The sequence below is a fragment of the Aspergillus vadensis genome (assembly GCF_003184925.1).
Source record: "Aspergillus vadensis CBS 113365 unplaced genomic scaffold BO88scaffold_6, whole genome shotgun sequence".
Lineage (NCBI taxonomy): Eukaryota > Fungi > Ascomycota > Eurotiomycetes > Eurotiales > Aspergillaceae > Aspergillus > Aspergillus vadensis.
Window position 1 is genome coordinate 1,122,613 of NW_020292044.1, and position 15,445 is coordinate 1,138,057.

A 15,445-nucleotide genomic window follows, 5' to 3' on the forward strand; every position below is an offset into this window, starting at 1 on the left:
GGTGCTCACTGACCTTGACAGATCTGTGGATATGGCAGTGACTTCTGCGGTGACACGTGTGTCAGTAACTGCAATGCCACTGCCCCCCTGTGGGAAGGACGCATCCACACCGGATGCCACCTGCCCCCTTAACGTGTATTGCTCGGAATGGGGCTTTTGCGACACGACTGATAATTTCTGTGGCACGGGATGCCAGGGGGATTACTGCGGACCTCACACGGTCCCCTCCTGCTCCTCCAACGATGTTTTGCAGCGCGTAATCGGGTACTACGAAGGGTGGGAAAACAACTGAACCTGTGACTCGTGGAGTCCCAGTAACCTCGCTGTTAGCGGACTGACCCACATAAACTATGCCTATGCCACGTTCCAGCCTACCGTAGACGGTTGGGTGGTTAGCCCGATGTCTGGCATGGGTGACCACCAGCGAATCCCTTCTATCGTATATTTTTGCATACTATTCGTATTCCCTTTGTTTACTTGCCCATGATTCATTTCGTTTGTCCCTTTTGAACAAAATGCCTGAAGTTGTCATTGGCGCTTCTTATTCTTGCCCATTAGCTAGCAGTATCCGGCCACCATCTATACAAAGAGAGACACCATCTACATACGACTGCAACAGCTTCATTAGCAATTGTAACAAAGAATGGAAACAACTACTTACTCCAGCCCTGCTGGCCAGATACAACACCGTCCCTGCAAGATCTTCAGCCCTCCCAGCTCGTTTGGCAGGAACCTTGTCAAACAAGCCGCTGAACATATTCCCCGCTGCACCAACGGGGTTCATATTAGAGGGAACAACTACTTCAACGTCAGCACAAGCTCAAACTTAATAGTCGCACGAGAGAGGCAGGAATGGGAAGATGACAGTAACACCCACATCCAGGATTTATCCCCACTACCCGCACATAGAAGCGATGAAACTTCGCAGCCAACAGCTTCACCAAGTGATCCGTCGCCGCTTTGCTCGCCGCGTAGCTCGTCAAGTCCACATTCGTCGCATTATGCATACTCGCACAAGAGCTGGTGATGACTACCACGCCTCTCCCATCGTCCTGACCTCGACGACCATCATCTAGTTGCTGATCGGCCGCGGCAGCCAGGAGAGGAAGAAACGCAACACTAAGAAAGTAATGCGCTGTTGTGTTGACTTGAAAGGTATCAGCCCAGTCAGACTCCCTGCTTGACCACATTGACTCCTGCAGCTCGGCCAGGGTCGCTGCGAGAACATTGCATGCGATAGGAGGGTCCCGTCGGATCCCGGCATTGGATATGAGCATGTCGAGTTTGGTTTCTTTCTCGGAAATTGATTTGGCAAGTTGAGAGATAGACTCCTTTGAGGAGAGGTCGCATGCGTAGCTTGATTGCGGATTAAGTATTGGACTGGACTATTGATGAGGGGATTTGGAAAGGTTTTCGTCAACACGTACCCTTCTGCGCTTCCACCTGATTCAGTTCCACATGCGTTCAAGTCCTGTACTGTTTGGTCGATGGGGTCACCTGGAAGTGCGACTATGTAGACTTTGGCGCCGTTGGTGACAAGGCCCTGGTATGGCGGCTACTATGAGTATTTGCTACCTTGGGTCCAGGGACATATTTACCTGAGAAATCATTCGTCCTATTCCGCTACTTCCACCGGTGACTAGGGCGATGCGGCCCTTGACGCTCATTATGTCTTGTGTCAATAGTGATTCCATTTCGGATGTGAGTTATGTGTTTTGGAGTGATGCGACGAAGATGTGGAAGGAGCATGTCGAGTGGGAGGGGGCGCTCCCCGCTTTATGTGTCTTGTCTGCTTGTCGGATCGACCGACGCTTCAGTACCAGAACCAGTTATTATGAGGCGGCACTGCCTATAGACTGCAAGAAGAACAAACTATTGTAATTTCAATCCTCATGTTGCTACATTTACTAATTTGGTTTCAAATTTCCCAGAATATCACTCCCTGTAGTGCTCCTTAGTTCTCAACTCAGCCGCCTCCAAGCACTGTCGAGTCAATACATCATCCCGCGGAATTAACCTGACCTTGAAATCCCTCGGAATAGCCACTAGAGCTGTCTTGAATTGGTTGTACTCGACGTAGTCAGTGTTCGGAGGTTGATCTTCACTGGCCACAATCTTATACGACGAGAGAATGCGCACCAGTGCCGTGTATAGCAGCCTGATTGCGATGACTTGCCCCGAACAAGCACGAGATCCGGCCCCAAAGCTCAGATGCGCTAGTCCTTGGATCTCCTTCTCACAGGGAGGGTCGACGGATTTTAACCACCGCTCAGGATCGAACTTGTCTGCATCAGGTCCAAAGTGGTCAACGTCTACGGTTGAGTTAGCCGGTTGTTCTGATCGTGGATATCTGAAAATGCTTACCGTGGTTACCCGCTTGCGCATTTATCAAGACCATCGTTTTTGGAGGAATTATAGCTCCATTCCAGTTCACTTCTGTCGCAGTTTTCCGGGGTAAACTCATGGAACTGACTGTATAGTACCGCCCTGCCTCTTTGACGATGGCGTTCACATAGGGAACCTTCTCCTCATGGATAGATGCTAGCCAAGCATGTTCTGTATCTGGGTAGTATCTTTTTATATCCTCATAGGCTCTGTCTTGCCAGACTTGGCCTTCTGGGGTGGACAACGAACCGATGACTGAAGTTAGTGTCCCCGGGATTGTTTCGAATCCACCAGACACCAGCGATAGACAGATAGAGGAGACCTCCACACCACTAAGCTTAGTCTCTTCATCCTTGAGAATGGCAGCAGAAATGCATGGCTTATCTGTTCCCTTCTTGATCATATCGCGAACTTTGTTCAAAAGGAGATTGAGGTAAGCGTCTCGACGCTCCCTAAGCTCCTTGGATCGAGCGGTCTTCTCATTATTCGGCGCATAACGTAAAATAGGAATATAGTCCTGCAGATTCTCCGACGCACTTCGCAGCAAGGATATCGCTGATCCCACATGAAGGATTTCTCGGAGAAGGTCATCATAGACTTCGTCCATGCGAATACCGTAGCATAGAGTCAAGGTCGTATTGAGGGCGTATCTCTGAATATATGGGCGGATATTGAGTTCCACTTGGCCGTTTTCACTGTCGCGAAAGAGATCTCGGACAATACAATAGCTTTCCAAATCAAACATGGGATGATAATTCCTCAAAGCTGGCCTGCCCAATGCCGTACCAGCTGCCTTGCGCTTCCTCTTACAGGAATCGTCCCAGGGAGATGAGCCAATGGTAAAACCTTGAGTACTGCTGATAACCCCGTGAAATGTATACAGCTTCGGCCGATCGATGATTGCATTTTGATGGCCTAATAACACGGTGCGACAGTCTTCGAAGGAGTTGAAAACGACTGCCCGCGTATTACCGAGCTTGATCTGGAAGACTGAATGACCGTACTGTCTCCACCAGCGCTCACATACACTTGCGTGGTCGTCACCCAATTTCCGAAGATGGCCGAATATTGGAACGGCTCCTGGGATTTCGGGCAAGCCTTTGATGTGCGGAATGTCCGTCACCATGGTTGACTGTGAGTGTATAACAGTTAGCAAGGGGAAGAACAAACCAGGAAACCCAACTTGTACCTGGTATAGACAGTAGAGAACAATAGCAGCTAGGCCCATGAGGATGTAGCTGCTGGGAAAGGCCCTTATCAGTGCAGCGACGCTCTCCATGTTAACCACTGCATCAACCATCCTTCCTTAGTATTAGATCCCAAGTATTTTCGATCGGTCGATGTTGCGAAGGATTGAAGCTGTGTTATAAAACCAGTCATCCTTTATATCTTTCAGTTCAGTTCATCCCTGGCGACACGAAACGTAAGCGGAGGATCGGAACGTCCAGGTTGTCGGACGCCCCGACGAGGAATTCGAGATACGTCAAAGGCGCGGGAGCCGACAACGGGCATCCGTCCAATCGGAGAGGGACAATCAGGTCACCACTTGATGCAAGGCGTGCCACAGATGAACCAAAATACTTACTACTATGCATGAGCATTAGATTGGGGTGAAAGGTGGCTCTCGATAGCTACAAGTAGCATATCCAATAAGCACTTACTCAATCGGGTAAGAAGCTGATGGCACCATCGATCCTCATCCCACACAGCTTCGGGCTGATAAGCACTCAACATCCACTCCTCCAGAAGACCACCATTTTCACCCCTTCATCGTAATATTACTGAGATTATCATCTCGAACCGTGCAACTAGATGAGCGGTACTAGCTGTGCTGAAAAACGACTGTCATGTATAGTGACAAAGATGGAGCTGCCTCCAAGGAAAGCGAGGCAGCCTATAATGCCCGCATTCGGCTACTGGTATCGATGACTTCGTTCCTCTCATGCCTAGGACTTGCAGCAGCTGTTACAGACGTTGCGGATTATCGAGTGATACTCCTCCAGTCCTTCCTACCCGCAGCTAAATTGAGTCTACTCCATTGGAGCAAGCTTTTGTGGGCAAGTTTCCTCGCGATAAGTTTTGGCAGAGCTGCCAGGGAGACTAACGCTTGAGTAGATTCTCATTACATTGCATAGTTTCCATCTTAACTACACAGAGAATCCCCAAAAGATTTACACCATTGGGCTACGAGGATCCCTACTAGCAGCGCTCACACTCTCTTCGCTCTGTCTTTCGGATCCTCCAGCAGGTAGCAGTCTCTTGTTTTCACCATCATCACTGTCTTTGCAGGTATACGCAGCGATTGGCCTGACAATCACTCAGCTGCTTTTGCCTCGTCGGCCACATCTCTTTACGCCAGATGGCAGAGCTGTGGACCTCGAAAATAGTTCCTCGGCATTTCATAGGTATACCATGCATTGGTGCACAAGTGCCCTGCATCTAGCTGGCAATCATGTGAAGCTCGATAAACTCCCTGCTCTAGACTATTATACTAGGTCGCAAAGCCAGCCACTTCTTCAGATAGCAACCTCGAAAACTTCGTTGTGGTACCGCATATTATATGACCGCTTTGCCGGTTTCGCCAAACAATGGATCATAATGTTTATAAGATCTCTCGTTACATTTGTGTCTCCTTATTGTGTCATGCGGCTTCTCAGGAGTCTGGAAGAGCAGCCTGAATCGAGGCATGATGCTTGGTTTTGGCTGATAGGGATTGCTATATCGTGCTTATGCCAAACCCTACTCCACCACCATTTACTGTGGATACAGTGGTCTGAAATGGCAATTCCTGTCAGGGCACAACTGATCATGGCAATCTTTGCCAAAGCGCTGAAGATGAAAGACTCTAAAAACCCCCAAAGTCCTAAAGTCGAGAAGCCCGAAGCCATTAATCTCATTTCGTCTGACAGTGCTTCTCTCAGTAAGTTCACAGCTGTCAACCACTATATACCAGCCACATTGTCCAGATTCCTTTTTGCTGCGCTATTTCTGGTACAATTAGTTGGATGGCAGGGTACCCTTGCTGCCTTGGTTGTTACTGCGATAAGCGTACCTGTTCATACATTTGTCATCAAGCAGGAGCGCATGGCACAAAAGCATCTCGCTGCAGCAAGAGATAAGAAGACCAAAGCAATCAACGAACTCATATATGCGCTTCGACAGATCAAGTTCTCTGCTTCAGAAGCGCAGTGGGAGGACCGTTTAGAGAGCTTCCGACAGGATGAGCTTACACAGCTACGCAGGGTCTTTGTTGCAAAGAACGTAAGATCTGTATGGAGCGTTGCGTCCCCATTTATTGTCGCCGCGGCTTCAATATTTATCTACGCATACACCACAAGCTCAATTTCCCCCTCCATTCTTTTCCCCATGATTGAGCTTTTGCCCCATCTTCAATCAACACTGGGGTTCCTTCCTGTTGTATTCAATGATTATTTCGAAGCCAGATCCAATGGGAGCCGCATAGAGAATTATTTGAGAAGACCGGAACACAAGACAGTGCTTACTCCTAGCCCATCCGGCCATGTTTCATTTCATAACGCTACCATTTCGTGGCCTTCCGATGTGTTGCAACAGAATCGCTTTTCTCTGTGCCATATCGACGTGGATTTTCGTGCTGGTGAGCTCAGCATAATATATGGAAAGACGGGATCAGGAAAAAGCCTGTTACTAGCTGCAATCATTGGAGAGGTTGACCTCCTCGACGGTACCATCAAAGCCCCATCGATGGCTGAAGGGCAACCGGTTGCGTTCGTATCGCAAACTCCGTGGCTTCAGAACACCACAATAAAAGACAATATTCTGTTTGGAAACCCAATGGACGACAAAAAGTATGAGGAAGTATTGAAAGCCTGTGCACTAAATCCCGACCTTGCTGCCTTGCCGAAGGGCGATGAGACCCAGATTGGCCTCCGGGGTGTCAAGCTCAGTGGAGGCCAACGCGCGAGACTTGCGCTTGCCAGAGCACTATACTCAAGTGCACAGACATTAATACTCGATGACATATTTGCTTCTCTTGATGCTCATGTCTCCAGGGATATCTGCAAGGCACTCACCGGTGCCCTTTGCAGAGGCCGCACGCGGATCCTCGTAACTCACCAGGTATCTCTGTGCCTTCCAGAAGCAAACTGTATTGTCCATGTAGAAAATAATACTGCAAAATACGCAGAAGGAACTGACTTTGTTGTGGAGACGCAGAGTAAAGTCGAAACTGAAAACTCCATGACAGCTCACCTTCCCAGACAGGAGAAATCGAAAGAACGTGCAACCACGCTGACAAAAAGCAAAGGTCTTGACGCGCGTACAGACGCAAAGGTATATGATATATACTTCACCGTGGCAGGTGGATTGTGGTTCACTATCATATATCTTCTGGGCCTCGTCATCAAACAGCTTCTGGGCTCGTTGACGACGAGGACTTTGGGACACATTGATTCGGCGCGTCCAGAGTCCATCAGCTTAGAGACAGATGTCCCACCAGGTACTTCAGATTCGAAGGGCGGGTGGGAGCAGTATCTCTACCTTTATCTGCTGACTTCTACGACGACCGTACTTTTGGAATTTCTATTCAACCTGCATGCCTATTCTGGGTCCTTACGTGCCTCTCAGTCACTGTTCCGCGCGGCTACGTTTAGAGTCCTCCGAATGCCCCTACACTGGCTCGATAGTACACCTATTGGAGAGATACTCAGGCGGCTCACTGTTGATGCCAAAAATGTCGATGACTATGTTTTGGTCACAATGTCCGAATTTGCGGACAACTTTGTCCAGATGATGTTGATTGTGTGTGTGGGGTAAGATGCATTTTTACAGGAAACCGAGATTGTTTGCTGATTTATTCAGGTTCAATACGTCTAAGTATATGAGTCTGCTGACATTGACTCTCCTCTACTGGTGTACAAAAGCTAGCAAGCTCTATGTAAAAGCACGGACGACCGTCAAACGAGCCGACTCAGAACCAACTGCTGCTATACTTGAACATTTTACATCCTCTGCAGCAGGGGTCATGACGATCCGGGCCTTTGGTGCATCAGATCGGCTAGCTGCACATATGCATGGGCACATTGATAGATTGTCTACGGCTAGAAGACACTTCTTCATATTTAACCGCTGGCTTAGTCTCCAAATGTCTCTCATCGGCGTTATTTTCAGCATCGGAACGGGTATTATCCTGTTGTCAACTTCTGCAGCCGATGCATTTATGATCGGCTACTGCCTCAGCTATTCTATGCAGCTATCGCAGGCTATGTTCAAGGCCATCAATAACTTTGGGATGCTTGAAACCTACATGAACTCAGCCGGAAACATTATAGCTTACACCGAGCTGGAGCCAGAAAAGCAAGGTGGCTGCGAAGCCCCTAACAACTGGCCATCGCTCGGGAATATTGAGGTCAAATCACTTGGCGCTTCCTACGCACCGGGGCTCCCACTTGTTCTGGAAGACGTGTCGTTCAGTGTGAAGGGTCATGAAAGAGTTGGCATCGTAGGTCGGACTGGAGCCGGGAAATCGTCACTAACACTGGCCCTGTTGCGTCTAATTGAACCCCAGCATGGTACAATTCTTGTTGACGGCATTGACATAACCGCCCTGGCACTCCGGACCCTCCGATCACGAATCGCATTTATTCCTCAAGATCCAGTACTTTTCTCCGGAACCGTGCGATCTAATCTAGATTACAGCCATCAAACTTCAGAAAACAGACTCAATGATGCCTTACAGCGCGTCAAACTGCTCAGGGATGACCCGGAAGATGAAGACTCTGGACTCTTCACACTTGACTCGCGCATAAGTGCTGGAGGAGCCAACATGTCCCAAGGTCAACGACAACTCCTCTGTCTGGCACGGTTATTGATCAGTAATCCCAAGATCATCATCCTCGATGAGGCTACTTCAGCGGTAGATGATGAGACGGATCGGTGGATTCAGGATACTATTAGGAGCCAGTTTAGCGGGACATTGATCGTGGTTGCGCATCGACTGAGGACAATCAGCTCGTTTGACAAGGTGATTGCTATGAGTGAAGGGAAGATTGCTGAGATGGGGTCACCGGCTGAGCTATTAAGGAAGGAGGGGTTGTTCTATGATCTCGTTCAGAGTAGTGAGGACCGGGAGTACTTGATGGAGACGATTGGATGAGAAGCATGGAGCCTCGGGATGGAGTTGATGGGAAATTTAGCTGAGCATCTCAGCATTCAAGCCATACAGATTAACTTTTCCAATGGCGCTACCTTGAAATGTTCGAGACTAGACCGGGTGGTTGGCGAAGGAAGCCGGCTTTAACCGTCGAGTAAACCAAATCATCCTCAGTTGAATTACACACAGCTAACTAGTCAAGGACAAAGACGGGAAATGATAAGTCTTGACCCTCGAAAATCACGAGCTGATAAGTAAGTGTAAGCACAAGTAGTAATAAAACACCGCAGGGAACGGAGAGGATATCAACTTATCGCCAACCCCGCCTGATATGGCTCTTGGCAAGCCGGGCAGTTAGGTAACAGATATTCGCCGTCGGGGGTGCCGCCAAGGCCGCCAAGCCATGTGGGTGCCCCGCGGGGATGACATTTCGGTCAATCCCGATGCATCTTAAGGGGGAATGGCACCTGTCCCATGGGTGGCTGCTGAGTCTACCATTAGACAACGAGGGCTGGGTGGTTGCTGCGTATCTCTGGCAAGATAAGAACTGGTTTCTGTTATGCTTCGCCAAGCCCGTCCGCTCTCAACCCGGCCAATGGTGGACTTTGTGTCTCGTCATGGCGGCATCAGATCGCGACTGATTACTTCCATCTTTGGGCTCTGGTCGAGAAAAGGACCCGAAGGAGAGGATCTGACCGATGCTACCCTGAACCAGGTGACCTGGATTTGTCCTCGTAACGGTACGGTGGCTGAGGCTAAATACTTAGTAACCTAAATGGAGTATGGGGTAGAGTTATCATGGATCTAGTATCTAGTTGGGAGTAATTGTAGCAGTAGTAAATTTTACTTTGAAAAATACTCAAGCCGAGTTTGTTTGCTTTGCCTTCCTTTCACTTGCTCTCTTCTTTTTTCCCCTTTTTCTTCTCCTCATTCCTTCCCCTCAGCTGCTGCTCCTCCTCACATCCCCCATCCCGTTGCGCTGTGCAGACGTTTCCCGATCATCACATTTGATCTCGTTAGCTCTCTCGGTCCTTTCATTGCGGTGCAGTGAGTGCGTCTCACTTCAAGAAATGGGCATCAGAGAAGATGGCTCCGCCGACATGCCCGCCGAAAAACGACAATACGTGACGGATTATGGTAGCGGCGAGGATACCGTTGAGGCTGCTCCTGGCGACCATGATCTGCATCGTGCCTTGAAGGCCCGCCATATTTCCATGATAGCGATTGGGGGTGCAATTGGCACGGGTCTCATCATAGGAACTGGATCTGCTCTCGCAAAGTAAGTCGGACCGTCACTTGCAGTTTTGTCCCACGCTAATCAGTTGTCTAGGGCTGGTGTAAGTACTCCATAACAACTTGAATAGAACCTTCGGATCTGACTCGCACAGCCCGCCTCTATCCTCATATCCTACTCGGTTGTTGGCTTTGTTGTATATCTTGTCATGTGCGGTCTAGGAGAAATGGCTGCCTGGCTCCCATTGTCATCCGGCTTTACAGGTTACGCTGTGCGATTCTGTGACCCTGCTCTTGGCTTCGCGCTTGGTTGGACGTACGAACCTACCTTTACCCTTGCTTTAGCCTATTTTCTCTGGTGTCACTGCTAACTCAGGCTTCATGCACAGCTACTGGTTCAAATATATCATTGTCACACCCAACCAACTCACTGCCGGCGCCCTCGTGATATCCTACTGGATAGACACGAGCCGAGTCAACGCAGGTGTTTGGATAACCATATTCCTTGTTCTAATTGTCACCATAAACTACTTCGGGGTCCGCTTTTTTGGCGAGTTCGAGTTCTGGCTCTCCTCGTTCAAGGTTATCGTCATCTTGGGTATCATCCTCCTCTCTTTCATCCTCATGCTCGGTGGTGGACCCGATCATGACCGCAAAGGGTTCCGTTACTGGAAAGACCCCGGCGCCTTCAACACCTACATCGACGATGGCCCAGCCGGCCGCTTCTACGCTTTCTGGGCCACCATGGTCTCCGCCACCTTTGCCTACCTCGGCACGGAGCTCGTGGGTGTGACCGTGGGCGAAGCTGAAAATCCCCGCAAGAGCATCCCCAAAGCCATCAAACTTACCTTCTTCCGCATTGTTGTATTTTACATCCTTTCCGTACTACTCGTCGGCACCCTGGTTCCATACAATTCCAAGGAACTCATCTTCGCCACGAACCAATCCAGCTCCGCCGCGGCTTCCCCCTTCGTCGTGGCCATCCAGCTAGCAGGAATCCCCGTCCTCCCTCACATCCTCAACGCCTGCATCCTCCTCTTCGTGTTCTCCGCCGCCAACTCAGACCTCTACATTGCAACCCGAACCATCTACGGCCTCGCTAAAGAAGGCAAAGCTCCCAAATTCCTCTCCAAAACCGACCGTCGCGGCGTCCCCGTCTACGCCCTCATCCTCTGCGCCTGCATCGCATGTATCGCCTACATGAACGTCTCCAGCGACTCTAAGACCGTCTTCCGCTACTTCGTCGACCTGGTCACCATCTTCGGCCTCCTCACTTGGATCTCCCTCCTCGTAACACACATCTACTTTGTGCGCGCGCGCAAGGCCCAAAACATCCCGGTATCAGACCTGGCGTACCGCGCCCCCCTTGGCGCCGCGGGCTCCTACGTCGCCCTGGTCTTCTGTATCATCATCTGTCTCACCAAGAGCTACGACTGTTTCACTCACAACAAGAAATGGGGTAACTTCGATTACAAGACCTTTATTACGGCATATTTGGGAATCCCCTTGTACTTGATTCTCATCTTCGGGTATAAGCTCGTCACAAAATGTAAGGGGATTAGCCCGTACGAGGCAGATTTATTCACGGGCAAGGACGTCGTGGATCGGATGGAAGAGGAGTATTATCGCCGGGAGGCTTTTAAGGAGGAGACGGAGGGCAAGGCTGGGTGGTTTTATCGGAAGTTTGTGGCGTGGTTGTTCTAGTTATACTTTCTCATGCATTTCTTTTAATTTCCCTGATTCTTTCTTCTACTTTCCCCTTGTTTCTGCTATTGGGCGTCAGGGATGTGAAAGGTTCATTCTTACTAGACGAGGGATGATGTTCGTGTGCTAGGCTAGGTTATCCAGAAAATTGCCGGGCGGGAGTTTATTTACATGCATCGGAAAGATACCTAACGAATGAATGTATGGCGATGATCATGATACATGCACCTGGGTAAATAGTGGGGTGCAGTTGGATTACATGAGAGTTAGCTTTCAGTTCTTTACCATTTAGATACAGTACAGATGGAATGAAACACCGATTAGTTACTCGAGTCGATTAACTACTTGGTAGGACAATTGATTGAATTACTCTGTATTTAATTATGTAGAGAATACACCTAAGCGGTATAGGCTATAGGCACGTGGAAAAAACACTATCTAAGATGTAAGGGAGAATTGATAAACAGAACATGATAAACACGTCAATCAGTCCCGCAAACCCGTCATTAGTCGTTATTGATCGTCATCTTAAGGAGAGTATATGGGTGAGGGAGTCATATAAATAGGTTTAATTAGTTTGTTCATCGTCAGCGTCGTCGCCGGAATTCGTATGTGTGTTCGGTGGCCCAGTATGCATCGTTCTTCTCTTCTTCGTCATCATCATCGTCTGCAAAGTCCTCTTCCTCCACCATTACCCATTCCTCGTCTTCGTCCGCGTCTTCGTCCTCGCCGGTGTGAGGCACTGGGTCGTTGCCGTTATGTAGATATGCCGGGGAGCGGTCATTGAAGTTTGTATAGCGGGTGTCCAGATCTGACTCCTCCTTAGACAGATCGAAGAGTTCTGATTCCCAATCGACGTCGAATGAATCACCCCCGGTGAGGAAGGATCCTAGCTTCAGAACGACATTGTAGATCTCCTTGCCGGTGGGAATGATGTGTTCGGAAGGGAGGAGGAACCCGTAGCTCCCGCGATCGCGAAGCTTGATCTGGTACGAAAAGGTCGCGTGCACTTGGTGGTAGAACCAGTCTAAAGCACTGCCACCGGAGTTGCCGCCAATGGGGAAGAATCGCCCGGGGTTGGTATCTGCTGCACTGGAAGTGACGATGCCTTCACAGGCGGATGTGACATCGTAGACTTCGTGAGTCGCGTAACGAATAGCCTTGGCTAGGCCTAGGCCTAGTTCTTCCAAGGTCTCAAGCGTTGGGGGTATCGACGAGCAGGAGTAGGAGAAGGGATAGAGAATTGTTTGAGAGTAAGAGTGAAGGTCAAGGAAGCTCACGATGTCAGCATTGTTGTTTTGCGTCTCATTGAGCGCCCACTGTGCCAATTGCTGTGCTTCCATGCCCTCGAAAGGCTCGTCTCCAGCATAATTTTCGGAACAAGGGTTCGCGCGGGTCCGACCGCCATCCCATTCGAAGCCCCAGGCGCGGTCAAGGTCGATCCCGGGACAGAAGCGTAGGCTGGTCCGCTGTCGATTTTTGCGCCATAGTCGGTCCGTCTCCCAGGTATAGACATAGCCGTCGGGATTGATCGTGGGGATCATGACCCAGTCAAAGTCCTGTAGAAGGCGGGTGACGGCCTTGGATTTCCCGTACTTCGTAATGAGATTGTACATTACATGGTTTACGGTTGAGGTGCCGATCCATTCGCGAGCATGGCTACCACCCGTGACGATGATGGTTTTACGAGGTCCTGACGCCGCGGTGGAGCTGCCTGCGCTCAGCCGGAGGGCGGGAATTTCGCGACCCTCGTACGATACTCCAATGCTAATCATGCGCACATGGGATGGAAACATGGAAGCTAGCAGCCGCATCCAGGGAACAATGACGGACAGAGGCTGATACTCGTGGAAGAAAAGGTCACCAAACTTCGGCGCAGGCCGATTTGAGGGCGCAAATCCGGATTGTCCTTCAAGCCCTATCGGCTTTTTCGATGGATAGGTCGTATAGATTCTCTCTGCCAGGTTTTCTATCAGGGGAGTATATGCAGTCTGGAGGGAATTTGGTAGTAAGCCCAATAACGAGGGAATCTATTGCGGTCTCAGCGAATCAGTCATCAGTCACCAGGCAGATGCGGACGGAAGGATGATCCACTTACGACTTCCTCGGCCAGCCGGATATCTACGAATGCTGGAGTAGACGCCCATACGTCCAGGAATAGAATGTCTGCGGCCTGGGCCAGTGCTTCGGCCTCATCGTGATCGCGCAGGCTGAAACGAAGTACGACGTCACTACCGTAGCGCGCCAGGATTCGGGAGGGAGGATGGCGATTGCGCGGGGAATCGTTGAGTGGGAATCGACGAGAAGCGGGTTTTTCAATGCCCCATATGGACTCGATAACCCAGTCACGGAGGCGAATCCATGGCCTTCGGGGATCAGAAGGTTGGGAAGAGAGAAGGTGAACGGGCTCGACGGGTGGTTGTGGAGTGATAATGGAGCCGGCGGGGACGGCGGAGACCAGGGCGGCCGATGCGATCAGAAGCACGAGCAGTGATAAGAGGTGACGCATATTGGATGTTGAGTACGCCAGGGTTAAATAGTAGTTACCGAGTCATCTCCTTCAGAAAACCTAGAACGACAGACAGAAGTTTGACAGGGAACAGATAGAGAAGGATGGTGTGAGAGGGAAGAGAAGTGGTACACGAGAGCAGTGAGTTAGAGAGAGGAGAGAGAGACCGAGAGACGGAAGGAATGGTGGGTGTGACTTGGTAAGTAGGAGTGGAGACGAGGCAGTGCTATGTGCCTCAGGCATCTATTATGGCTGCACCTGGACTGTCTCCCCACAATACCAGGAATGCTGCCAAGTATTCGACTCTGGAATCAATAATCTGCTGAACTTGGCTTTATTTCAACTTCAATCTCTATATCAGGAGCAGTAAACTTCGTACAACTGACTCTGTTACTGAGTCGGAGAGTGGAACCTTATATGAACAAGGCTGAGACATAGCACAAAAGAAATTGTGCCATAGTCAACACAAGCTTGAACAGATGGTGATAGAAATGCCGAGGTATAATTTCTGCAGCCACCACGAGCTGGACAAGAGCTAGTCTAGCACTTAAAAGGACCACGATCAAAGATTAGGCTAAGTCGGCGAGGGCGAATGCAGCCATAATCGAAGTTTGGAGAAGATCGAATGGATGCCCGCATTGGATGGCCCGGGAACTATTCCTGTTCCGACTAGCTTACAGCTGCGGACAGTCAGTGCTTCTAACCTTTCTAGAACTAGTGACCATGTCACGCCCCGGCTGGCTCCGCTGACCCGCCATTCCGGATTAGGCAAGGATGTCTGCGCTTCTGCTCTGCCGAACACTTCTCTTTCAGTATGTAGTGTCCCAGAAGGCATCAAACAAGAAGAGTCTACGAGGATACTAAGTGAGAGAAAGGTTCTTCTGATACATGGGCCGTGCGGTTGACTTGGCACTAGCTGTTCTCAAAGCCTTACCTGACTCGACAGGACCACACATAGCATGCCTCTGATGAGCCAGAAGGTGCCATCGGAAGACGAAGGCTACGGTAGATACAGAGTGACTGGTAGTCAAACTATCGTACACTACAACTATGAAGGCATCTTCACGGGTTCGCTATTTGGCTTTTCACGACGGTTAACATGCCCCGCTAGAACCAGAAGTTTTCACGGGTTGGACTCAGATGGGACGTGGTGAGACACTCCTTGTAAGGCTCATTTGCTCACAATTTTCCAGGCATCCTATGCTGGTTGCGTGGTGAAGGAGGGACCTGTACCTATAGAAGCTGGTACACCACAAGTAGTGGATGAAAGTCGAGACCGTGACTGATCTTGAAGGTCTAGACCGATCCCCACAGGAGTCCACCCAGCGTCGTATGTGTGGCCGTACAGCCATATCATCGTACGTGTCAGGCCCATTCCCTTCCAGAAAAACGAAGCAAAGGGACCGTACTCATACTTGGTCCCAAGAGCCAGAGTTGCAGCTTCCGAGCTTCTGTCTGACCCTGCGAACATGGCCTTATATGAC

At 49.9% G+C, this 15,445-nt stretch overlaps 5 protein-coding genes across 5 annotated transcripts; 2 read left to right on the forward strand and 3 right to left on the reverse strand.

Moving 5' to 3' along the window:
- Positions 1–541: 541 nt before the first annotated feature.
- BO88DRAFT_362070 (SDR family NAD(P)-dependent oxidoreductase) lies at positions 542–1,694 on the reverse strand (the record flags this gene model as incomplete). Its single annotated transcript, XM_025703901.1, has 5 exons — positions 542–610; positions 662–798; positions 878–1,356; positions 1,428–1,543; positions 1,599–1,694. The coding sequence occupies 5 exons, from the start codon at positions 1,692–1,694 to the stop codon at positions 542–544; spliced, it is 897 nt and encodes a 298-aa protein (XP_025565079.1).
- A 194-nt stretch (positions 1,695–1,888) lies between these two features.
- BO88DRAFT_403434 (cytochrome P450) lies at positions 1,889–3,838 on the reverse strand. The gene is made up of 3 exons (XM_025706362.1): positions 3,575–3,838; positions 2,365–3,517; positions 1,889–2,312 (listed from the first exon to the last, which is right to left on the reverse strand). Exons 1-3 carry the CDS (start codon positions 3,662–3,664, stop codon positions 1,936–1,938), a joined length of 1,620 nt encoding a protein of 539 aa, XP_025565080.1. The 5' UTR covers positions 3,665–3,838; the 3' UTR covers positions 1,889–1,935.
- A 394-nt stretch (positions 3,839–4,232) lies between these two features.
- On the forward strand, positions 4,233–8,726 carry BO88DRAFT_442587 (P-loop containing nucleoside triphosphate hydrolase protein; the record flags this gene model as incomplete). Its single annotated transcript, XM_025709963.1, has 3 exons — positions 4,233–4,446; positions 4,685–7,175; positions 7,225–8,726. The coding sequence occupies 3 exons, from the start codon at positions 4,233–4,235 to the stop codon at positions 8,516–8,518; spliced, it is 3,999 nt and encodes a 1,332-aa protein (XP_025565081.1). The 3' UTR covers positions 8,519–8,726.
- A 609-nt stretch (positions 8,727–9,335) lies between these two features.
- BO88DRAFT_403435 (dicarboxylic amino acid permease agtA) lies at positions 9,336–11,847 on the forward strand. The gene is made up of 4 exons (XM_025706363.1): positions 9,336–9,794; positions 9,846–9,852; positions 9,904–10,064; positions 10,138–11,847. The coding sequence occupies exons 1-4, from the start codon at positions 9,586–9,588 to the stop codon at positions 11,450–11,452; spliced, it is 1,692 nt and encodes a 563-aa protein (XP_025565082.1). The 5' UTR covers positions 9,336–9,585; the 3' UTR covers positions 11,453–11,847.
- BO88DRAFT_442589 (M14 family metallopeptidase) lies at positions 11,828–14,190 on the reverse strand. Its single transcript, XM_025709964.1, has 2 exons — positions 13,551–14,190; positions 11,828–13,482 (listed from the first exon to the last, which is right to left on the reverse strand). Exons 1-2 carry the CDS (start codon positions 13,959–13,961, stop codon positions 12,040–12,042), a joined length of 1,854 nt encoding a protein of 617 aa, XP_025565083.1. The 5' UTR covers positions 13,962–14,190; the 3' UTR covers positions 11,828–12,039.
- Positions 14,191–15,445: the final 1,255 nt, after the last annotated feature.